The sequence below is a fragment of the Pristis pectinata genome, chromosome 23, assembly GCF_009764475.1.
Source record: "Pristis pectinata isolate sPriPec2 chromosome 23, sPriPec2.1.pri, whole genome shotgun sequence".
Classification (NCBI taxonomy): domain Eukaryota; kingdom Metazoa; phylum Chordata; class Chondrichthyes; order Rhinopristiformes; family Pristidae; genus Pristis; species Pristis pectinata.
In genome coordinates, this window is record NC_067427.1 from 2,060,467 (window position 1) to 2,085,125 (window position 24,659).

At 42.0% G+C, this 24,659-nt stretch overlaps 1 protein-coding gene across 11 annotated transcripts in view; it reads left to right on the forward strand.

Moving 5' to 3' along the window:
• The window catches only part of cdk5rap2 (CDK5 regulatory subunit associated protein 2), a 121,394-nt gene that overhangs the window by 35,387 nt on the left and 61,348 nt on the right, over window positions 1-24,659 (forward strand). For 8 of the 11 annotated variants that reach the window (XM_052037122.1, XM_052037125.1, XM_052037128.1 and 5 more), the window contains exons 1-10: window positions 5,901-7,889; window positions 10,144-10,278; window positions 10,461-10,580; window positions 10,708-10,800; window positions 11,150-11,368; window positions 13,190-13,360; window positions 14,428-14,544; window positions 18,666-18,803; window positions 20,769-20,948; window positions 23,375-23,569. In XM_052037122.1, the coding sequence (XP_051893082.1) occupies window positions 6,840-7,889; window positions 10,144-10,278; window positions 10,461-10,580; window positions 10,708-10,800; window positions 11,150-11,368; window positions 13,190-13,360; window positions 14,428-14,544; window positions 18,666-18,803; window positions 20,769-20,948; window positions 23,375-23,569 (2,418 nt within the window). In that variant the 5' untranslated portion in view covers window positions 5,901-6,839. Of the gene's footprint in view, window positions 1-5,899; window positions 7,890-10,143; window positions 10,279-10,460; window positions 10,581-10,707; window positions 10,801-11,149; window positions 11,369-13,189; window positions 13,361-14,427; window positions 14,545-18,665; window positions 18,804-20,768; window positions 20,949-23,374; window positions 23,570-24,659 lie in introns of those variants that run through there. The other 3 variants (XM_052037124.1, XM_052037132.1, XM_052037133.1) reach the window with 3 other exon arrangements.

Below are 24,659 nucleotides of genomic sequence, written 5' to 3' on the forward strand. Positions count from 1 at the left end.
AATTGGTGTCATGGTTGCCACAGACATGGTGGGCCAAAGGGAGTGTTCCTCTGCTGCACTGCTCTGTGTTCCAAGTCGATGGATGATGTCATGTGATATGGAATAAGATATGGAACAAAATGTGGAACAAAAAGCAGAGTAGTTGTTTAAATGGTGAGAGATGTTAAGCTGTTGGTGTTCATGGTTCAAGAATCAAAGAAATTAGATTCTTTAAGAATGTACAGGCATGGAATTTAAATTCAGATAACCTGGCATTAACAAAATGCTGAGCCATGAGTGATGACTATCACAAAACTATTGGATTGTTATTTAAAAACATTCTGGTTCTCTGATGTCCTTTGGGGGAGGAAAATGTTGCATTTTTGGCTAGTCTGGCTGACAATATGACTCCAGACTCACCAATGTGCTTGACTTTTAATGTCCCTGTCATCATCGACAACTAAATGCTAGCCTTTTCCACCAGTGCCCAGATCCTGAAAAATCAATATTCAAAAAGTGACCTTGAACATGAATCGTTGAAATTTAATGTGGGTGCAGCACGCAATTAAGAAGGCAAATGATGTTTCTTTGGCACGAACATTTGAGTACTAGGGTGAAGATGTCACTGCAATTATGTCAGACCCTAGTGAGACAATACCTTCAAGTCTGGTCTCCCTGCCTTTGGAAGGATATAATTTCAATAGAGGGAGTACAAAGTAAGTTTACCAGTTGATCCTTTGGATATGGGGTTGTCATCTGAAGGAATTTTTAGGCACACTGGGTCTACACTCTCTGTAAGAATTTACTACATCTCAACAGGATCACCTCTCATTTATCTAAACACCAGAGTAGATGTGGGGAAGATATTTCCCCTGGTTTGGGGTATTTGGAGGTAAGAGGCTATTCTCTGAAAATAATAGTTTGGCCATTTGGGTGTGAGATCAGGAGAAATTTCTTCAGAGAGTAGTAGATATTTGGAATTGTCTCCTCCAGCAGGCTGTAGAGGCTCAGTGGCTGAGTATATTCAGGAGGGAGCTCAATAGATTTTTTTTTCATATTTATGGAATTGAGAGAGATGAATTTGTGTAGGAAAGTGGCACTGATGAGTTATGGCCTTGTAGAACTGTGGAGCAGCATTAAAGGACTGATAGGCCTTCTCCTGCTTTCACGTTCTCATATGGAGCGGGACCTTTGAAAAGATGGGAGTCTCTGTGCCTGAGCTTGAGTTTCACCTTGCCAGAGTCTAAAAGAGGCACATTTCCAAATTGTTACCAGTTGATTGGCTTATTAACAGCAGCAAATAAAGGTAATGCAAGTATAAGTGGAGCGGCTATCGTGTGAGTGGGCCAGTGTTAGAGTGGGGAGCTGAGGCTTTGGTTCAAGAGGCAAAGGTAAGTCTCTGGTGAGTTCCTTTCTTTCTTTGCTGTGATGTTCCCTTTAGTGCCAGGACAGAGTAGTGAGAATGGCTTCAGGGTCAGTGGTGTCTTCAGCTTGAGGTGTGGGAGTTCTGGGAGACATCCAGTCTCCCTGATAACTACATCTGCACGAGGTGCATCCAGCTGCAGCTCCTTACAGACAATGTTAGGGAACTGGAGCTGTGGCTGGATGACCTTCAGCTCCTACGGGATAACAAGGAGCACATAAGAACTACAGGGAGGCATTCACTCCAAAGCTGCAGAAGGCAGGTAGCTGAGTGACCGTCAGGAGAAGGACTGACAATAGGCAGGTAGTGCAGAGTTCCCCTGTGGCCGTTCACCTCAATAACAGGTTTCCGCTTTGGATACTGTTGGGAGGGACAACCTACCAGAGGAAAGCCGCAGTGCCCAGGTCTCTGGCACTGAGCCTGGTTGTGTGGTGCAGAAGGGAAGGGGGGAGAAGAGGAGAGCGGTAGTGATAGGGGATTCCATAGTAAGGGGGCAGACAGGAGATTCTGTGGACATGAAAGAGACTCCTGGATGATATGTTGCCAGGGTCAGGGATGTCTCGGATCAGGTCCACAGCATTCTGAAGGAGGATGGTGAACAGCCAGAGGTCGTGGTACATATTGGTACCAATGACATAGGTAGGAAAAGAGATGAGGCCCTGAAGAGGGAATATAGGGAGTTAGGTAGGAAGCTGAAAAGCAGGACCTCGAGGGTAGTAATCTCTGGATTGCTGCCTGTGCCAGTGAGGGTAAGAATAGGCTGATTTGGCAGATGAATGCCTGGCTGAGAAATTGGTGCAGGGGCAGGGTTTCAGATTTGTTGAACATTGGGATCTCTTCTGGGGAAGCTATGATCTGTACAAAAGGGATGGGTTACACCTGAACTGGAGGGGGACCAATATTCTAGTGGGCAGGTTTGCTAGAACTGTTGGAGAGGGTTTAAACGAGTTTGGCAGGGGGATGGGAACCAGACTGATAGTTCAGAGGTTGGTGCATTTAGTGTACAAGTAGATGCAGAGTGTAGCAAGACTGTAAGGAAGGTTGGGCAGTTGAAAGAGCAAAATTGTAGTCAGTTGGATGGGCTAAAGTGTGTCTATTTTAATGTGAGAAGTATCGGGAACAAGGGTGATGAACTTGGAGCATGGGTAAGTACGTGGAACTATGATGCGGCCATTACAGAGACTTGGCCGTTGCAACGGCAGGAATGGCTGCTGGATATTCTGGAGTTTAGATGTTTCAAAAGGGACAGGGACGGAGGTAAGAGGTGGGGTAGTGGCTTTGCTGATCAGGGGTAGTGTCACAGCTGTAGAAAGGGAGGATGTCCTGGAGGAATTGTCCACTGAGTCAGTGTGGGTGGAAGTCAGAAACGGGAAGGGAGCGATCACTCTGTTGGGAGTATTCTACAGACACCCCTGAGGTTTAGAAAGCATGGATCAGACAGAGCTCTGGAGAGTTACAAGATAGCTGGGGGGAGCTTAAGAATGGACTTAGGAGAGCAAGTAGGGGACATGAAGTCCTTGACAAGTAGGATCAAGGAAAACCCCAAGTTTTCCTTGTATGTGAAGAATAGGAGGATGACTAGAGTGAGGGTAGGACCGATCAGGGATAAAAGAAGAAACATACCTGGAGTCGGAAGAGATAGGGGAGGTCCTTAATGAATACTTTGCTTCAGTATTCACCAGAGAGAGAAGCCTTGACGTTTGTGAGGATGGTGTACGACAGGCTGATACACTAGGGCATGTCGACGTGAGGAAAGAGGATGTGCTGGAACTTTTGAAAAACATTCGGATAGATAAGTTGGTGGGGCTGGACAGGATATATCCAAGGTTATTACAGGAAGTGAGGGAAGAGACTGCTGTGCCTTTGGCAACGATCTTTGTGTCCTCACTGGCCACAGGAATAGTGCCAGGGTGGCAAATGTTGTTCCTTTGTTTAAGAAAGGGAGTGGGGATAACCCTGGGAATTACAGACCAGTGAGTCTTTCTTCAGTGGTGGGCAAATTACTGGAGAAGATTCTTAGACAGGATTTATGGGCATTTAGAGAAGCATAGGCTGATTAGGGACAGTCAGCATGGCTTTGTGAGGGGCAGGTCGTACCTCATGAGCCTGATTGAATTCTTTGAGGATGTGACAAAGCACATTGATGAAGGTAGAGCAGTGGATGTGGTGTACATGGATTTTGGTAAGGCGTTTGGTAAGGTTCCTCATGGAAGACTTGTTCAGAAAGTCAGGAGGTGTGGGGTCCAGGGAAACATGGCTCTGTGGATTCAGAATTGGTTCACCTGTAGAAGACGGTGGTGGTAGATGGAGCGTATTCTGCCTGGAGGTCGGTGACCAGTGGTGTTCTGCAGGGATCTGTTCTGGGACCCCTGCTCTTTGTGATTTTTTTTATATATATGACTTGGATGAGGATGTGCAAGGGTGGGTTAGTAAGATTGCTGATGATACAAAGGTTGGTGGTGTTGTGGATAGTGCAGAAGGTTGCTGTAGATTACAGCAGCATATTGATAGAATGCGGAGCTGGACTGAGAAGTGGCAGATGGAGTTCAACCTAGATAAGTGTGAAGTGATACACTTCAGGAGATCAAATTTGAAGGTAGAATACAAGGTTAATGGTAGGACTCTTAACAGTGTGGAGGAACAGAGGGATCTTGGGGTCCACATCCATAGATCCCTCAAGGTTGCCATGCAGGTTGATAGGGTTGTTAAGAAGGCATATTGAATGTTGGCCTTCATTAATCGGGGTATTGAGTTCAAGAGCTGCGAGGTGGTGTTGCGGCTCTATAGAACTCTGGTCAGACCACACTTAGAGTATTTTGTTCCGTTCTGGTCTCCTCATTATAGGAAGGATGTGGAAGCTTTAGAGAGGGTGCAGAGGAGATTTACCAGGATGCTGCCTGGATTGGAGAGCATGTCTTATGAGGATAGGTTGAGCAAGCTCAGGCTTTTCTCTTTGGAGAGGAGGAGGATGAGGAGTGACTTGATAGAGGTGTACAAGATGATAAGAGGCATAGATCGAGTGGACAGTCAGAGACTTTTTCCCAGGGTGACAATGGCTAATACAAGGGGACATAATTTTAAGGTGATTAGAGGAAGATATAAGGTGGATGTCAGGGGTAAATTTTTTACATGGAGAGTGGTGGGTGCGTGGAACGCACTGCCTGCAGAGGTTGTGGGGGCAGATACATTACAGACATTTAAGAGACATTTAGATAGACACATGAATGATAGAGAAATGGGGAGCTATGTGGGAGGTTAGATAGCTCTTAGAGCAAGATAAAATGTTGGCACAACATTGTGGGCTGAAGGGCCTGTAGTGTTCTATGTTCTCATGAGGATGTATTGTGTAGAAGCCTGAGACTGGTTGACTGGAGGCTCCTGGATGGAAAAGGACTTAAGATTCCAGGTGCCTACCAACGAACATGGAGCTATGACCCAAAATAAATTTTTTACCACATTTAATTCCACTGCCCACCCTTTGCCATTCTGTGTTGTGGTCGAGAGTGATTTTGGAATTGGAGGGGTGGGGGGCTGGGGAATAATTGTTAAATTTCACATGTTTGCTTTGAGGATCTTTTATGTACTTCCAGGAACTTGACCCAAAAAGAGCCAGGGCAAAGCTTTGGAGGATGGGCTAGGTGCAAACCCCACTGCCAAATTAACAACTGTTTTCTTTCGTTCCATGTGCTGTGCAAATCTCAAGAACTGCTGTTTTTCAAACTTGAACATATTCAATTTCTTGGCACCAGGGCACAAATATTTTGAGTAGGGTTTCTGGCTAAATTTTAGTCTTTTATATTTTTAGGCATCTTTAGCATTTGTGGTATATATTTGGTTTCCAAATTATTTTGGATATTTTTGATTTCGGTTATGCAGAAAAACCTAGGCAATCTATCTGCAACTTAGGAGGTCAGTTTTTACCACTTTAATGTTGTCTGTGAACTCGTACTACTTAGTGCAAGACTGTACCAGGCAGACGTCAACCACAGGGAGTACTGAAAGATGCTTTTAAAATACAAGGCTTTATGTAATGAACTGTTCATGGTTCAGAAAGATCTTTCTAGAATGACTTGCATGTGGCACCCTTGAAAGCTGCTTGTCTGATTTCCGGTTAAGCAAGTGGTTGGAGGAGGGCTCTTGTAACTGCATGGGTCTGCTCGACTAATGACTCTGTTCAAAGACTGTTGGAGATCTGTAGTTGGTTTTATATTTGTGATGAAATGGCCAGAGTAAAGTTCACAATCTGACAGGCTGTGCGCTTTGTCTCGTACTACTGCCTCTAAAATAGGAATGTGACTGATTCTTGAAGACGGCAGAGAGAAAGTAAGCAAAGCTATTCAATTTAGATTGGAAGGCAGAATACTTTGAGCAGTGAATGCCAGTTGCCTGGATTCGGGGGCTGCAGTTGGACATTTGAAGCAATATTAGAAGCAATTTGGCATTTGCTTTAAAACTACTAACTTCTATATCTGTGCCTCCCTGAATGCTTTAGCTATTTTCTTATTTAAATTTATTTTGAAAACTTGGTGAAATATTCTACATAGCCTTGTCTGCTGCATGTGCATTAGAAGGTGCAAGCTGAAGAGGTTACAAACAGGAAACTGGTAGTTTTTCTAAGGTAAACGTACAGGCACTTGACGAGTGAAATAGGAAGGCGGTTAGTTCCATAGAAGACGTCATTTTGAAAGTTCCCGTGGCAAAAAAAAAATTGAAGTTCTGTGCGAGCTTGGGACGGCAGCAACTATTGAACTGCTTAGCTTGTACTTCCTGAAATATTTTGTCATCGTGTGCTGAATGAAGAGAGAGCCGGGTTGTCTGCTGGAAGATTGGAATGAGTTCGATCTGTAATCTGGTGGATCATAGAAGTGGTAACAGCACTTCAGGAAATGGACTGTTCTGGTGATCATGTTTGTCATCTTGATTTAGCTGTTTTTAAAATGGCCTAAACTGATGGGAGTTCTTGTAGGACAGCAGTAGTTTCTGTCACAAGTTGTGATCTACATTCGATTAAAGAAAATTTGTCGCGAATAAATGAGAAGAGAAACAACAGCAGCCTGCGTTGCCTCTTGATTAACGGCCATCATGCTTCTCAAATTTTGTCTTTTCATGTCTGTATTGTTATTGAAATGAGAGACTGTTTCTCAGGACGATAATCAGTTAAAACTTTACGTTCCACCCAGTAAAAGGTGACTTTAAGGATTGGCAGACAGTGGTTTGTATTTGAAAAGCTTGTGGGGAAAATTAGTGCTGCCTCATCCCTTGGAAACTGCGATTGATCACCATAGCAACTCTGCTGCAGCTTTGCTTTGCTTTTGAAATTCATGAGGACAAGGAATTGGGGAAAATGCGACAGAGGGGCTTTAGTCCATTAGTCAGATACTTCAGTGATTCGCCTTGTGCTGAGCAGGTTTTGTGTTTTTAAGAAGGTTGGAGCTCAATGAAAATGAAAGGTCTTTGTCGAGTGTGTTGCAGCAAGCTGCAAGGAAACCAACGTCGCTGGATTTTCAACACCTGTAGCAAAAGAAGATTACAAATTGTTCTTTCCTATGTATTGGGTTATACCATTAGACGTGATGGCCAAGGAGAGTTCTTGTGTAGTAAATGTGCCTTCATGTTGGAGAAGGTAATCAAATATGACATTGTTACTGCTCGTGTTAAGACTGTTTCCAGTGAGAGGCTACAGATGTTGGCAGCAGAGAAAGACCAACTGATTCAATGTATTGTGCACTTGTACTTCAGATATAATGAACATTCTAAAAATTCCTGTGATAGAGAAGCAGGCCTCTCTCCTGAAAGTACAGATCAGCCCTCCTTACAGTACAGCTTGCTTCTCCAAGATGAATCTATTTTATCTGAATTTTGGACACCAAAAAAAAGCAGCAAGGAAATCTTGGGCTGTTCGAACTGCTGGCGTTCTTTCACTGGAGGACACAGGAAGAGATGGTGCCTCTGCTCTAATTCAGTGAGAATAGCTAATGTATTCTGTGACTTGGTGTGCTCGTCTCCTAGACGGGCCATGCAAGGAGACCTCAGAGGAAATGTATGTTCAAGAAGCCAGTCACAGAGCTTGTGCTTTGATTTATTACCAAGAAGCCCAGCCCCTGTGGGGAAGCTGGCCAGTCGTCTTTGCACCAGCAACCTAGAAACTGAAAGTGCATCGTTATTAAATTCCACCAGGCTTGATTGGAAAATTGAAGAATCTGAAAACCTTCAGCTGAAATCCACATTTCGCAACGAAGAGTTGACTGAAACTTCCCCCTCAATGAGAGAATCTATTGCAAATGCAATTTGGGAAATGAAGCATGTTCAATACAAACCAGTAGCATCTTTCTCAAAGAGCAAGATACCTAGGCATGTGACATTTTCTGCATTGACACCAATGCAGGGATGTAGCATTGCAGCAGACTTTCAAGAAGGCTATGACAGTGTAACATCTGAGCAAGAACTGTGGGTGGAGCCGGAACATGACTTTCCTTTCAAACCTGAGGTAGTTGAGTACAGTATTGTTAAACTTGTCTGCAATTGAATTAAAATTAAATAGTTTGTAACTTAAAGCTCAAGTTAGAGAGGCCATACTGGACCTGGTACTAAGCAGTGAGCCTGATCAGGTTTCAGATCTCTTGGTGGGAGAGCATTGTGGAGTGACCATAACTCCTTGACCTTCACCATAGCCTTGGAGAGGGATAAGAACTTGGGATAGTAAACTGGGAACACATGTTCTTGGGGAAGTGCACAATGGAAATGTGGAGGTTGTTTAGGGTGTACTTGCATGGGGTTCTGGAAAGGTATGTCTCATTGAGGCAGGGTAAGGATGGTAGAGTGAAGGAACCATGGTTGACGAGAGACATAGAATATCTTGTCAAGAGGAGGAAAGAAGCTTACCCGAGGCTTAGAAAGCAGGGTTCAGACAGGGCTCTGGAGAGTTATAAGGTGGCCAGGAGGGAGCTTAAGAATGGACTTGGGCGAGCTAGAAGGGGGCATGATAAGGCTTTGGCGAGAAGGAGGATGAGAGGTGACTTGATAGAGGTGTACAAGATGATAAGGGGCATAGATCGAGTGGACAGTCAGACTTTTTCCCAGGGTGAAAATGGCTAACATGAGGGGGCATGATTTTAAGGTGACTGGAGGAAGGTATAGGGAGGATGTCAGAGGTAAGTTTTTTAAACACAGAATGGTGGGTGTGTGGAATGCACTGCCGGCAGAGGTTGTGGGGGCAGATACATTAGGGACATTTAAGAGACTCTTAGATCGACACATGAATGATAGAAAAGTGGAGGGCTATGTGGGAGGGAAGGGTTAGATAGATCTTGTAGCAGGATAAAATGTCAGCACAACATTGTGGGCCAAAGGGCCTGTACTGTGCTGTAATGTTCTAACCTGGGTTCAGTCCTGACTGGTGCTGTCTGTGTGGAGTTTGCACGCTCTCATTGTCACCATGTAGGTTTCCCCCAGATGCTTCACTTTCTTCCCAAGTCACACAAGCACGTGGGTTGGTAAGTTAATTAGCCACAGTAAGTTAATTAGCCACAGTAAATTACCCCAAGTGTGTAGCTGGTTGGTAGAAACTAGGGTACATGGGGAGGATAGTTTACAGGGAAATTTAATGGGGGATTGGGAGTACTGTATGAACAGTCATAGTCTAGATGAACTGAAATGTCCTATTTCAAAAGGAAACATGAAATATAATCCCATCAGTCCCTTTTCACCTCTTATTTCCCTGTACCCCTGTAACTTATTCTCTCTCACATGCACCCGCCAACTCCCTTTGATTCTTTTTGCCATAAACCTACCCTAAGGGGTAATTTGCAGAAGTCAATTAACCTATAGCATGTTTTTGATGTGGGAAGTAAATGGAGCACCTGGAGAAAACTTGCATCTGTTCTGGATGTCTACATCCAGGTTATAATCTGGGAATATTTCCAGACCACTTCTTTTACTGCATTGGTCAACAGTGAAATTGCTAAGAATTTCCAGAAGTTGCTGTAACTATTGGTGGCAGGTCTCTGAACACTGGCATTTCCATTGTGTCACCCGTTTAAGGCCTGTTCATTGTCTTAACCTTCAGTTTAGTTTCAAGAACTCGGGGCTGTTTCTTTGTGTTTTTGATTTGCATCATCCATCATTTTGCAGTGTCATTGTTCTTGGACGTTTAAATCCTCTCGTGCCACCTGTCTCTGCTGTTTTTGTTTTCATGTGCCTTGTCTCGGCTCCTTTTTAGTTCTGAATAGAAACTGTTTTCTTCACCCCCCACCCCCAAAAAAAAACATTTCTCCCATCTCCTCCTGCATTTAATTTTGACTTCCATTTTTGACTGTTTCCCTTTTTGATTTTCATTTTGGGTGAATCAGATTAATGGTCTATTATGCACAAACTGAGACAGATCAACCTTAAAAGGCTCCTCAAACAGTACACAGATAAAGACAATACAAGCTTTATCTCCATGAGCATCTTGCACAAATTATCTCAAGCAACTACACTTGTATTAATACAGGAATTTTTAAAAGCTGTTGGTAGAAATCCAGTTATGCCTGAAGGAACCACATGCAAAAGATGCACAGAGAGACCACAAACACAAGACATGATGGGGGGGGGGGGAAAGCGATATCTTGAATAGCAATGAGGGAAAGCTAGTTAACTTGCAATTCTTGGTTAAAAATGAAGAATTTTTGGACCTTTACTATTTGAGTTGTTAAGTTGCCATCTGACGAGACCATTGAATTTTCTTTTTGCTTTGTATGCAGAACCTCGTTGAGAAACATAGGCAGTTGGCACAGTTAGAGGTGGAAGTCAAGCAGCTGAAAGCTGACCTTGAGGTGGCTGAAACTGCAAACAGTACTTTACAAGAAAAGCTAAAGGAAGTAGATGCTGCAAATGAGGTACCAATCCAGTTATTTTTTGTTCCTCAAAGGATGTAAATATGCTTCAGTTTTAAATTTTTATCCTCAAGAATTTTTTGATTATTCAGAAATCCACTTTTAAAATCCAAACATTGATTTCTGAGAGATCATAATCCAATTTTCATCAGATTAATATTAATCTCCTATGAATGATTTTTCAGGCCCTTCAAGGACAGGCTAATGAAAAGATCAATGAGCTGGCTGCCGAGAAACAGAACAGTCTGAAACGTGATAAAACCATTCAAGGACTCACTTTGGCTCTGAAGACCAAGGATAAAGAGGTATGTGTCTTGCCATACTGAATTTCTGCTGGTTTCTTGAAATTAGGCTGGTTTCTCTTTGAAACTATGCTTTCAACACATTAACAACTGATTTTGCACGTGATTCATTTGCACTATTTAAAATCAGATCAAGGAGCTTTACCATGAAATTGAAGAGCGAGATAATGCACTGGTTAAAGCAAGGGATTCAATACATAAAGCACAGCTGCAGAAATTTCAGGTAAGATCCAAAGCTGTTCAGCTTTGTTCTGTTTTCTGTTCAGCTGTTACTGCTTTTGTTTTCATTTGAGTTAAGACTAGTGAACAGTCCCCTAGTACAATAAGATGGACTCTTGATCTCTCAGTCTACCTCCTTAGGGTCTTGCACCTTCTACCTGTACTGCACTGTCTGTAACTGTAACACTTTATTCTGCATTGTTATTGTTTTCCCTTGTACTACCTCAATGCACTGTTGTGATGAATTGATCTGTAGGAACTGAATGCAAGACTAGTTTTTCACTGTACCTCAGTACATGTGACAATAATAAACCAATTTACCAGATTTCACATTGAGAATTCTTGATCTTTAGGGAGCAGAAGAATATCAAAGCCTCATGACTGAGAAAGAAACTGAGCTTGCAGAGATTCGTGCTGATCGTAATGGAAAAGCAATGGAGGTCCAGAAGTTGCAAAGAGCATTGAGCCGACGAGAGCAGGAGCTGAAAGATTTGACTGAGGCAAAGGTTAAGCTGGAAGAAGAGGTGGAAGAACTGCAGCTTCAGAAAACAAAGAGCGACAAGACTATTAATGTTGGTGTCCATCCTGTAACGTCTTCATTTTATAAGTTGCTTTCCACTGTAAACACACAACAAGATGTCAATTCCATTGAAAATCCCCTAGTTTTCTTTTTAATTTTTCAAAAGTCCCAAAGTGTTTCATGTACCAATGAATTACTTGGAAATCTTGTTCTTGTATGAATGTAGTCAGCTGTTTGTGATGTAGTTTCATCAGATGTTTTTGTAATTGAGGGTTTAAAATTATTACTATTAGATAAGCATATCATACAAAATGAATTTAAAGCATATAATTCCAAAGATTTTCTGCTTCCCAAGTTGTCTGATGTAATATAACTGTCATTAGTTCAATTTGCTCAGCAAGCCTTTTTGAAAAGCAAAGTTAGTATTTTTGCTTTAACTGGGCCTACCTACTCAGCTACATTTCCACATTTCATTTTGTATTACCTCCTACCTTGCCCAAATTATAATGAAGCACTGAGACACAAGACACAAGAGTCTGGAGCAACAAACAATCTGCTGGAGCTACAAGTCCTGATGCAGGGATTCATCCCAAAACATCGACAATTCCTTTCCTCCCACAGATGCTGCTTGACCTGCTGAGTTCTTCCAGCAGATTGTTTATTGCTTAACTTGGAATGTTGCATTATACTGTAAAGTTGTGAACATTTTGTTTGAGCAAAGACTTGAATTGCATCTGAGCAAAGCCTTTCAACCACTTGATGTCCAGCAAGCTTTTCTGCCATGTAAAGAAATATGATAGCCAACTTGCACATATCAGAGTGTAGCAGGATATGTACCCAGATGGTATACTTTCAAAAGGTGCTTAAAACACAAAATATTGGTCTGGATATGAGAAGAATGAGGTAGGAAATTCTCCCTGTGACTATTCTTGTTCAGTGACCCATTTTAACCAATTTTCCAAATCTCATCTACAGAAATCTTTTCATAAGATACCAAAGCCTCATTCACATTTTTGAGTCTTGCCTAGAACCAGCTGTTTGCACCAGGCTTTCCTAAAAGGAAAACCAAGAATCGCATGTTGATTAGTCCATGCATGTTCATTACTTCTGCAATAGGCTGTACAGAACTATAGACAGTTGAGGACCAGCAAATCTGTAGTTAATCTGATCAAATTATTACTTTGAACTTTACTACTTAAGCCTATATTAAAGCTCTGAAGATATCTTCTCCTTGCAAGCAGTTTTTAACTTTTTCTTTAGACTCTGAAGTTATTCAGATACAGAAGCTCTTAATGAGTGGATCACTGTCGGCTTGTGACTCTTCCTGCATTCTCCATCCCATTCACCCAATAACATGGACCACACCTCCACCGCACAATGCAATACTAAATCTTCACTGCATGGGGAGAAGGGACTCGCTGTCAGCAATCTTAAAAAGAGTAATCTAGCTTTAAATGAGCATGAAGCAGTGTAAATTTTCTATTTTCATATTTAAGAGTTGATTTTTTTTGCTAAAAGTGTGTAGTTTTACAAACAAACTGCTGGAGAAACTCAGTGGGTTAGGCAGCATCTGTAGAAGGAAATTGACAGTCAATGATTTGGGTCAAGACCCTTCATTTGGACTGGTCCTTTTCCCTCTGCAGATGCTGCCTGACACACTGAGCCCCTCCAGCAGTTTGTCTGCAGATGCTGGAAACTGTAACAAACAATCTCTTGTGTCAGCATATGGTTTTAGTTTGTGTATCACAATGTGAAACAATATTCTTTATTTTGATAACTAAAGATGAGTATCACTGAATGTTGCTATTATGACATTTCTTTTGTCTCCCTAGTATTTCAGTGTGTAAAATAGTGTTTGTCTTGCTGTCTGCAGGATATTCAGAACCACATTCAGAAATTGGGTGCTGAGCTGGCAGAGAAGGAGCATGCAGTGGAGCACCAGTATCAGACTCTGCTAACTGAGAATAAACAGAAACTGCAAAGCCAAGAACTGGTCATTGAGCGGTTAACAGACAGCTTAAACAACAAGGATAGACTGCTTCAGGTGTGGGCCTGCAAAACTATTGTTGAAAAATAATCTAATTGGATAAGATTGAACTGAAATGAAAACTGTATAATACTTAATGTATTTTTGTAGGAAACTAATCTAAAGAATTGTTAGCTATCAGCTGAATATATTACTGAGTTGTAAATCTGATCTATATCTTTGGTGGCTGGTATTGATTTTTATCTGGCTATATGTTAGCAGAACTGAATAATGTTTGTGCCATATTGATCAATGACATCTGGCTAACTGGATGATATTATTAGCACTTTGAATAGGATGTGAAAAATGAATAAAATGTTTAGTTAGGGATAGAATTGCAGTGTCATTTTAAGATTGAGAAAATAAAGTTGTATTTTATTTTTGGCTTCCAGTAACTTTATGTATACCCTCTGTTAGAAAGCATTGGGCCTTTTGCCTTGTAGCCCCCTTGTTTCTATAACTGAGCATCTTTGATAATTGGGTCAATATTCTGTAAAGATCTGCACCACTTTGAGAAATCCTTATTTACTTAATTAAAAACCTTCCTGGTATATAGTTTATTCCAGGGTTTATATTGTAGTAAACCACATATGGAAAGCTGCACATTATACCTGACACTGACAAAACCTTAATTGGAGAAAATTTGCAATAAGCTGCAGAGTGTAATTTGTTGAGAGGAACATCAGTTCTTGTATGAAAGAGGCTAATGTCTTAATTGACTCATTCATGAATGGCTAAAGTTATGTCTTACTGGTGGACCTCACATTACATTCATAAAATTTGAATGTTTTCAATGGGAGAGAAATAATCTGTGCAAAATTTAGTTAATATTTACACCTTCATCTAAATGTTGGTGGGGATTCAATCCTACAACCTTCAGACCAATATTGTTGATATTTGAATGGCCCTAGCCAGTTGAGCCAACATAAACCGATTTGGATGCAAGCCTTGAAATCAAAAGGACAGTCAATAGTGAGTAGCAGGTGTCAATAGTTAAAGAGCTAGTATTAGCTCAGCCTTTCTCTTGTAGTTATTAAGTCTTAGTACTGACCATTTTTCCTCCTTGCCTTTCTCCACCCGCCCAGGAATACATGGAGTTGCTAAAAGGAGTTCCACAAGCAGGAGATCAGAGTCCAGGTGGAAAGGATGCTTTATTAGCTAAACTGCGTGATCGTCTGAGGGAGAAAGATAAAGCTCTTGAGGTATTCCCCACAGTAAATTCAACATGTAGTAAAATGTCAAACTATTTTGAACAATGTACCAGTTCAAATTTTAAGGCCTGCCACAAGATGGTTTTACCATATATTTAAAACAAAACAATCACAATTTTGTATATTGGCTTTCCCCTGATTTGTTCTTTTGGTGACTGCGGTGTTACTGAGACATCCAGACCAAGACGATCGTAAGAAATAGGAGCAGGAGTTGGCCATCTGGCCTCTAGAGCCTGCTCCACCATTCAATAAGATCATGGCTGATCTGGCCATGGATTCAGATCCACCTACCTGCATTTTCCCCATAACCTTTAATTCCCTACTATGCAAAGATCTGTCTCCTACATATATTAGAGGTAGCCCCTACTGCTTCCCTGAGCAGAGAATTCCACAGATTCACTGCTCACTTGGAAAAGTAGTTTCTCCTCATCTCCATCCTAAATCTATTCTCCTGAATCTTGAGGCTATGTCCCCTAGTTCTAGTCTCACCTGCCAGTGGAAACAACCTTCCTGCCTCTATATGTTATCTCTCCCTTTCATAATTTTGTGTTTCTATAAGATCCCCTCTCATTCTGAATTCCAGCAAGTATAGTGTCCCAGGTGACTCAGTTTCTCATAGGCTAACCACTCATCTCTGGAAACAACCTGGTGAACCCTCTCTGCACCACCTCCAAAGCCAGTATATCTTTCCTCAAGTAAGGAGACCAGAGCTGCACGCAGTACTCCAGGTGCAGCCTCACCAATGCCCTGTACAGTTGCAGCAAAAGCTCCCTGCTCTTAAATTCAATCCCTCTTGCAATGAAGACCAACATTCCATTTGCCTTCTTGATAACCTGTTTGCACCTGCAAACCAACCTTTTGTTTCATGCACAAACACTCCCAAGTCCCTCTGCACAACAGCATGCTGCAATCTTTCACCATTTAAATAATCTGATCTATTTTTCCTTGCAAAGTGGATGACCTCACATTTACCAACATTGTACTCCATCTGCCAGACCCTTGCCCACTCACTTGACCTATCTCTATCTCTCTGCAGACTCTCCACATCCTCTGCACAATTTGCTTTTCCACTCAATCTAGTGTCATCAGCAAACTTAGATACGCTACACTCAGCCCCTCTTCCAAATGGGAAATGTATATCGTGAACAGTTGTGGGCCCTGCAGCACCCTGCTCACCACTTATTGTCAACCAGAGAAACACCCATTTGTCCCAACTCTGCCTTCTATTGGTTAACCAATCCTCTAGCTATGCTAATACCTTAACCCCCAACTCCATTCATCCTTATCTTATGGATGAGTCTTTTATGCAGCACTTTATCGAACACCTTCTGGAAATCCAAGTATACATCATCCACCTGTTCCCCGCTATCCACTGCGCTCATTATATCCTCAAAGAACTGCAGTAAGTTTGTTCTGCGTCTGCTTGATGGAACCATTTCTATCCAGGTGTCTTGCTATTTCCTCCCTAACGACTACAGACATTAAGCTAACTGGCCTATAGTTACCTGATTTTTACCTTATCCTTTTTAAACAGTGCAGTGACATTCGCTGTCTTCCAATCCACCAGAACTTGCCCAGAGTCCAGAGAATTTTGGTAAATTATCACAAATGCCTCTATAACTTCTGCCATTTCTTTTGATACCCTGGGATGCATCCCATCATGACCAGGGGACTTGTCTACCTTTAGACCCACTAGTTTGCTCATCACTACCTCTTTAGTGACAGTGATTGTATCGAGGTCCTCACCTCCCACATCATCTCGATTTGGCATGTTAGACATATCCTCCACCGTGAAGACTGACACAAAATAGTCATTGAAGGCTTTGGCCATTTCCATATTACCCAATATTAATTCCCCCTTCATCTTCCAAGGGACACATGTTCAGTTTAGCCACCCTTTTCTGCTTTATATAATAATTTTCACTATCTCCCACCAGTGATTTTTGTTTTCCCTCTGCTATTCCTAACCGCTACCAAGATTGACTCAACATTCTGTTCTCTAGGTCTTGTATCATCTCTCACCATCGCCCTGATCTCATTCCTAATTAAGAGCACTATCCCACCTCCCTTACCTTCCTGCCTATCCTTCCACATTACCTGATACCTTTTGGATATGTAATTCCCAATCATCTCCACCCTGCAACCACATTTCTGTAATGGCTACTAAATCATACTTCTTTGTACTGATGTCTGCCACAAGTTGACTGACCTTGTTTTGAATACTATAGGCCTTCAAATAAGGTGTCCTTGCACTCATTGTCCTTTTAGAATCTAAAAACCTGTCCTCTTGCATTTGACTTTTCTGTACTCCACTCTTACTTTTCATCTTTAACTATTGCTCTGGTCTCTGCTTTGCTTATGTCTTTCTGCATGGATTCCCATCCCCTTGCCATATTAGTTTTAACCCCCCCCCCCCCCCCCCCAACAGCACTAGCAAACAATCGCCATAGGACATTGATCCCAGTCCTGCCCAGGTGTAGACAGTCTGGTTTGTATTGGTCCCACCTCCCCCAGAACCGATTCCAACACCGCAGGAATCTGAAACCCTCCCACGTGGGTTTTCTCCGGGTGCTCCGGTTTCCTCTGGCATTCCAAAGACATACAGGTTAGGAAGTTGTGGGCATGCTCTGTTGGCGCCGGAAGCACGGTGACACTTGTGGGCTGCCCCCAAAACACTCTACACAAAAGGTGCATTTCACTGTTTCGATGTATGTGTGACTAATAAAGACATCTTATCCTGCACTACTGCTCAAGCCACATTCATCCTAACTATGCTGCTATTCCTACTCCGACTAGCATGTGGCACAGGTAGTATTCCTGAGATTATTACTTTTGAGGTCCTACTTTTTTTAATCTAGCTCCCTAAATTCAGCTTGTAGGACCTCATCCCACTTTTTTCCTATACCATTGGTACCTACCTGCACCACGACAACTGGCTGTTCACCCTCCCCTTCCAGAATGTCCTGCAGCCGCTCCAAGACATCCCTGACCCTTGCACCTGGGAGGCAACACACCAACCAGGAGTCCCATTTGTGGACGCAGAAGCTCCTGTCTATTCCCCTCACCATGGAATCCCCGACCACTGGAGCTCTGCCACTTTTTCCTGCCCTCCTGTGCAGCAGAGCCGCTCACGGTGCCGTGATCCTGGCTACTGCTGCCTTCCCCTGATGAGCCATCTCCCCCAACACTATCCAAAGCAGTATATCTGTTCTGGAGGGAGATGACCACAGGGAACTCCTGCAATACCTTCCTGCTACTGCTCTACCTGTTGGTCACCCATTCCTTATCTTTCCCTAGGCCCTTGAACTGTGGTATGACCAACTCACTAAACGCGCTATCCACCACATTCTCAGCGGATGCTCCAAAGTGAATCAATGTGCAGCTCCAGTGCCATCATGCAGTCTGTTAAGAGCTGCAGCTGGACACACTTCCTGCACACAATCGTCAGGGGGCACTGGCAGCCTCCCTGAGTTACTACATTGCACAGGAGGAGCATGACACGGGTCTGAGCTCACCTGCCATGACTAAAAAGCTTTGAGGGAAGTTAAAGAGACAAAAGAAGAATAAGAGCCTACCCTCACCTTGCCTTAATTCACCCTCCTCACCAAAGCCCACACTTAGACAGCCAGCAGTACTTTGACTAGACAGCAACCCCTCTCAAAATGGCTGCTCCTTTTGACCCTGACTTTTTGTTAGCTGCTGATAATTAGCTAATTAGCCAATCACCTATTAATTAACAATTAGCTGACTTACCTCCCAAGTTCCTGCAAGTGAAACTCACAGGCAAGTAACATGACTCACCTCTTTTTTTCCAATTCTCCTGTTCTCGCTCCAAGTCCCAAACTCCTGCAAGTTGTGCAGATCCTATCTCATGCTGAAGCCTTTGGCATAAATTGGCCTTGCATTGCCAATTTAACGAGGGAGAAGTTTTCTGTGGGGATCCTGTATTGGATTGCCACCTCTGCTTGAAAGTGTTTATGCACAGATGTCATCTGAAAGTATGCTGCAGCCCTGTCACACTATCTCTGTGGTAAAATAATTCAGTTTTGCTGCTTTTTTTTTGCATTCACTGTAATGGTCCCTTTATATTTCTCCTCTGTAAACCTTTGAAGCAAGCGCTTGATCAAAAACATGCAGCTATTGATGAAAAGGAAAATGAGATTCAGCAGTTGCATCTGGCATTGAGGGAAAAAGAACATAATTTTGATCGACTGAAGAGTCTCCTTGCCAATCGTGAAGAAACCATTAATGTAAGTATTTTTAGTAAGGCTGAAAATTTTGCTGTACAAATAAATTTATGCATAAGCTTTAAACTTGCTCGAAGCTACTTATTATTCTAGAATTATGTTCTAGTGAAATAAATTGTTTATGATACGAACCCTAGGTTATCCCAATAATTTTGGAGAATGCAGATATTGAAAATAACATTGGTTTGGTTACTTAGAGTGCAATGGTTTTTCATAAATTTAAAAGTTAATATCTGTATGTAGGGCAGCCTGGTATTAGTCAGAAGAGGCAACGGCTCTCGACTGGTTTCAATAGGAGCAGAAACGTGGACACCCCTGGCTAGGGAAGTTACCTGCAGATTAAACCCTGTGGGTGCTCAAAGATGAAGGGCAAGGCACAAGAGAAATAAGAAAGGTCAGGAGGCATGGAATCCAGGGAGACTTGGCTGTGTAGAGTCGGAATTGGCTTGCTTATAAAAGGCAGAGGTTGGTGGTAGATGAGCATATTCTGCCTGGAGGTCGGTGACCAGTGGTGTTCTGCAGGGATCTGTTCTGGGACCCTTGCTCTTTGTGATAGGAAGTGGAAGGGTGGGTTAGTATGCTTGCAGATGACACGAAGGTTGGTGTGGTGTGGATAGTGTAGAAGGTTGTCCAGGGTTACAACAGGACATTGATAGGATGCAGAGCTGGGCTGAGAAGTTCAACCTGGAAAAGTGTGAAGTGATTCACTTTGGAAGGTCGAATTTGAAGGCAGAATACAGGGTTAATGGCAGGATTCTCAGCGGTGTGGAGGAACAGAAGGATCTTAGGGTCCATGTCCATTGATCCCTCAAAGTTGCTGCGCAAGTTGATAGGGTTGTTAAGAAGGCGTATGGAGTGTTGGCCTTCATTAGTTGGGGGATTGAGCTCAAGACCCATGAGGTAATATTGCAGCTGTATAAAACCCTGGTTAGACCACACTTGGAATATTGTGCTCAGTTCTGGTCACCTCACTATAGGAAGGATGTGGAAGCTTCAGAAAGGGTGCAGAGGAGATTTACCAGGATGCTACCTGGATTGGAGAGCATGTCTTATAGGATAGGTTGAGTGAACTAGGGCTTTTCTCTTTGGAGCAAAGGAGGATGAGAAGTGACCTGATAGAGGTGTACAAGATGATGATAAGCATAGATCGAGTGGACAGTCAGAGACTTTTTCCCAAGGCAGAAATGGCTGACGTGAGGGGGCATAATTTTAAGGTGATTGGAGGAGAGTACAGGGGGGGGATATCAGAGGTAAGTTTTTTTTTACAGAGTGGTGGGTGCGTGGAACGCACTGCCAAGGGTGCTGGTAGAGGCAGATACATTAGGGACATTTAAGAGACTCTTAGATAGGCAGGTAGATGATAGAAAAATGGAGGGGTATGTGGGAGGTAATAGATTGATCTTAGAGTAGACTAAAAGGTTGGCACAACATCGTGGGCTGAAGGGCCTGTACTGTGGTGTAATGTTCTATAGTAAAGCAGAATGCCAAATATAGGCATAAACTTGTGTTTTTAATATGATGAACAACATGTTTAAAATTTATGTACTCCCAAATCGTATTCAATTACAGATGAAATAATCTGACATAAGTGGTGCCTTCTTGTAGTACTGCAACATTTATTTGAAAGCTTAAAAAAAAATGCATCTTTTTAATAAAATTCGGTCAGAATATGCTTTTGGTTTCTGAATCTTGGTGACTTATGAATGAAGTTTTAAGTTCTTCGTAAGGCATTAAATATTTTGATCAGTATTATGGCCTGTTCCTTCATTGGCTCTAACACCTGGACCATAATGGTTTATCCATTTATAATTACATTGACTTGTATTCCTGTTCCCAAAACTGTAGTGTTTGGCGATAGATTTAAAATGCAGTACTGTTTTCTAAATGGCTTCGTGTTTCTTTTGTCATGGCATTATACGTAACTTTTCTCTTGGATAAGTCCATTAATTCTTTGATTTTATTCTGAAGAGCTTGGATGGTACAATTAAAGAAAAAGACATCGAGCTGCAGCATCTGACAAATATGTGCAAGAGTTTGCAAAGGCTGAAACAAGAGCTGGAGGACAGTCAAGTGCAGTCACTCCGTGAAAAGGATGCTGTCATATTGCAGCTGCAGCAATCACTTAAAGAGAAGGCTGACAGTTTGGAGGTAATTAATCTATAAACAAAAGTTGATCACAAGATAGTAGAGCATGGAAGAAAGATATTGGGCCTGTTGAGTCTGTACTGCCTCCTATGGCAGCATCTGACTGCCCTGCCCTCTTCTGTAGACCTGAACGTTTTTCCGTTTCGGTGTTGTTCTGTTTTCAGTTTCGGTGTTGTTCTGTTTCCAGTTTCTTAGCCAATTTTCCATCCGTGCTGCTATAGCCTCTCTTATTCAATGGGCTTTGATCTTGGTAACAAGCCTAATATGTGGCATCTTTTCAAATGCCTTTTGGAAGTCCACATAATGCATCAATTTTATTTCTCCCCCATCAACCCTTTCTGTTAGTTTATCCAAAAAAAATGATCTCATTGACACTGCTTGTCTTCTAACAAATCCATGTGGCTCTCTAATTAATCCAAATTGTTTCCAAGTGACTACTAATTCTGCCCTGATTTATTGTTTCTGGAACTTCCCTGCTGCGGAGATTAAACTGACTGGTTTTTGGTTGCTGGGTTTATCCCCACATGCTCTTTTGAACGTTGCAGTTTTCCAGTCCTTGGGCACCACTCCTGAAAATAGTGATGTTTGCAAAATCATTTGCAGTTCATCTGTAGTTTCCTCCTTCCTTCCTTCCTTCATCTCCCTAGAATGTTATCTGATCAGGACTGGATGATTTATCTGTTTTAAGTACAACTGACTTTTCTAGTACCTGTTCATCAAGTTTTACCACCATCTTCCATGGCAAAGACTGATCAAATACTCACTTAGTAGTTCAGGTACAAACTTTGACTCTGAGTAGATTTTCCCTGTTTGTATTTCTCTCTTGCAACTCTTTTCCTGTTCATATGACTGGAATACTTTTAGCTTCCCTTTTCTCTTTGCTGTTGGTTTTTACTTGTGCCATGTTTACCACTTGTTTCCTATTTTTAACTTCCGCTCTTGAGCTTTCTGCAGCATTTCCACTTTTTTTTAAAGAGGCCTCCTATTCAAGTTACAGTTTTGCCTGTCACATGTTGATTCCAGTCTAGATATCTACTTGTCCTTTTAAAATTAGTTCTTCAATTGCCTGTTTTTACCCATTTTAGGGTGACCTATGTCCCTTTCCATCGCTTTTATTTTTAAAATAAAGCAAGATTTTGTGATTGCTCTTTCCTCCCACAGGTACTTGCTTCACGTGGTCTGACTTCTTTCTCAGCAATGTTCCCTTCCTCATTGGCTTGAAGCATGTTAAGAAAATTCTCCTGAACACTTGGGTTACACTCGCTCCTTTTTCTCCCCCGCCCTGCCTACACACACTGCTTTTGGACTTCACCTATTTCCATGTCACTCTATATTTGGGTAGCTAAAGATCCCCACAGTTAAGCACGTTTTGGATCTTGGGCTCTTTCTTAGTCCAGTCCTGACTTAGAAAAACCTTTGTTTGTTTTTGCTGTACTTTCAGTGATGCCTTTCTGTGCTCATTCCCCTGCCAAATTACTTTAAACCTAACTTCTTAGCAAACCTCCTTGTAAGGACATAGGTCCCTACTGAGGGGCAATCCTGCACTGGCCCCTTTGCCCCAGGAACATGAAGCCCTTCTTGTTGCACTTTCTCTCCAGCTATACATTTATCTTTGCTATTCCAGTGAAGGCTCTTGAAGTGAGGAAGTTGAAAAATCCAAGTCCTGTGTGATTTGAAAATAAATAATGTGACTAATTATAGTTTGCCTGACCATGCTGCAACATTTTTCTTTGGAAATGTTCTACCAAAGTCTTTTCAGTAAAGCTTCTTGATCAGTAAATTATCAGTAAAAAGAGAATCTCATTGTAATTGGGCCTTTTGGAGCTTTGATCTCCCAGTGATTCACAGCCAATGAAGTACTTTAGAAAATGTGTTCACTGTTGCAGCTGAGGCAAAAATGGCAGACTGTCTGCCCGCCCACAGCAACTTCCCATGAGTAACCTTGTGAACACAACTAATTTTATTTTACCAGTGTTAATTCGAAGATTAGTATTTCTCAGGTCATTGGGTATAAACCTGCTGCTCTCTGAAATAGTGTCATGAATGTGCATCTGTGAAAGTGGAGTGTTTCAGTTTAATGTCTCATCTGACAGCACTATACGTCTCCCTATCATTTCTGGCATTGCCCACCCCCTGCTCTGACAGTACAGCTTGCCCTTGGTGCTGCCAGGATTTTTGCACTCTGTCTGTTTCTGCAGGTAATATTTGCATCTACAAATGCATATATTAATAAGGACAATTGGCATAAATCAAACATTTTCCTGTATTGATGCATTGTGATGTACAACATAATTTTCAACCAATCTTTTAAATTCTTGAGAATTAAGATGCTATCACAGTTGTATTAATTTGTTTTTCTGAGTTAAAGAAGAGGACCATTTGATAGAGTTTTTGGAGCTTTATTTCATCATTTTTGTTTTCTAATTCAGGAGATGACAAACACACTGCTGAGCCAGTCTCACTGTGGTACCAAGGACCTGGCAGAGCATTTGAATCAGCGCTTAAAGGTACAGGAGAAGCTGCTGGAGAATGCTTGGGCAGAGAGGAAGAAGCTGAGCTCAGAGCATGAAAAGGAGATTGAGGAACTCTTAAACACCATTAACAGCAAGGATCAGCTCCTCAGGGTATGTGGCTGAGATGACGACAATATAATTGAAGGTTAATTGCTAAATGCTTTTATAAGGGCATTTATATAATGCCTTTAATTGTCAAAGCTTTGTGGTAGAGTTTCTAAAATATCATGATGAAATTCCTGCTGCTGTAACACTATTTCATATTTTTGTCTAGGCTGCAAGCAGGGCAATTATGTCTGCCTGGTATTTTGTAACAAACCAGTGATTGATTGGACTTGTGTGACAATCTCTCAACTCCAGAACCCTGGAAAATAGCAGGAGCCCTTGGTACTATACAGACTCTCTGCTTTTCCTCTTTAAAGAGTGGATCCGTATTCTTGTCTATTGCAATGCAACCATTTCCAAGTGCTGGAGGCCGGGTCAGAGGCTCCCAGTACTGAGCTTTTGCCAGTCTGCCTCAATCATCAGCTGCTAAATCTCTAGGTTGGGATGCTCCCTGGGTGATGGCTGGACTGAAAGAACTAGGCAGAATCCTCAGAGAAAGCATAGATTTATTTAGGGGAAAGGAAGTAGATTGGCTGCCTTGTACAAGAGGGCAAGAAGGGCTTGACAAGTATTTTCAGGGCAAGAAAAATGGATTTTTAATTGGGACAGTTGCTGACTTTAATTAGGTATATTAATATGTTCTATTGCTGATCTTTTTGTCTAGACCAAGTACTCCCTTTAATTTAAAAAATATATATAATGTAAGTATTGTATATTTCCAGAATCTTTTCCCCAGGATAGAAACGTCAAATACTAGAGCACATGTATTTAGGGTGAGGCGGTGTCATGGAAGAGTATTACTTGGACCTGGAGGGCATCTGCTTCAGAAAGCCTTTATTGTAACATGATATGGAGAGCTCAGACTCCTAAAAGAGGAGTTCCGAGACTCTGCTCAACAAAGGATTACACTCATTTTTATAGTTAAAATACACGTGACAAAAAACACTGATTCACACAAGTACAGAAGTTTCACAGCATGTTCTAGGTGATAACCCAAAGCACCTATCCGCTTAAAAGTTACTCTGCCTGCAGCGTTAGGACAGATTACGGAACAATGATTCCAAAGAAAAACAAGTTCCCACAACCTTATACTATG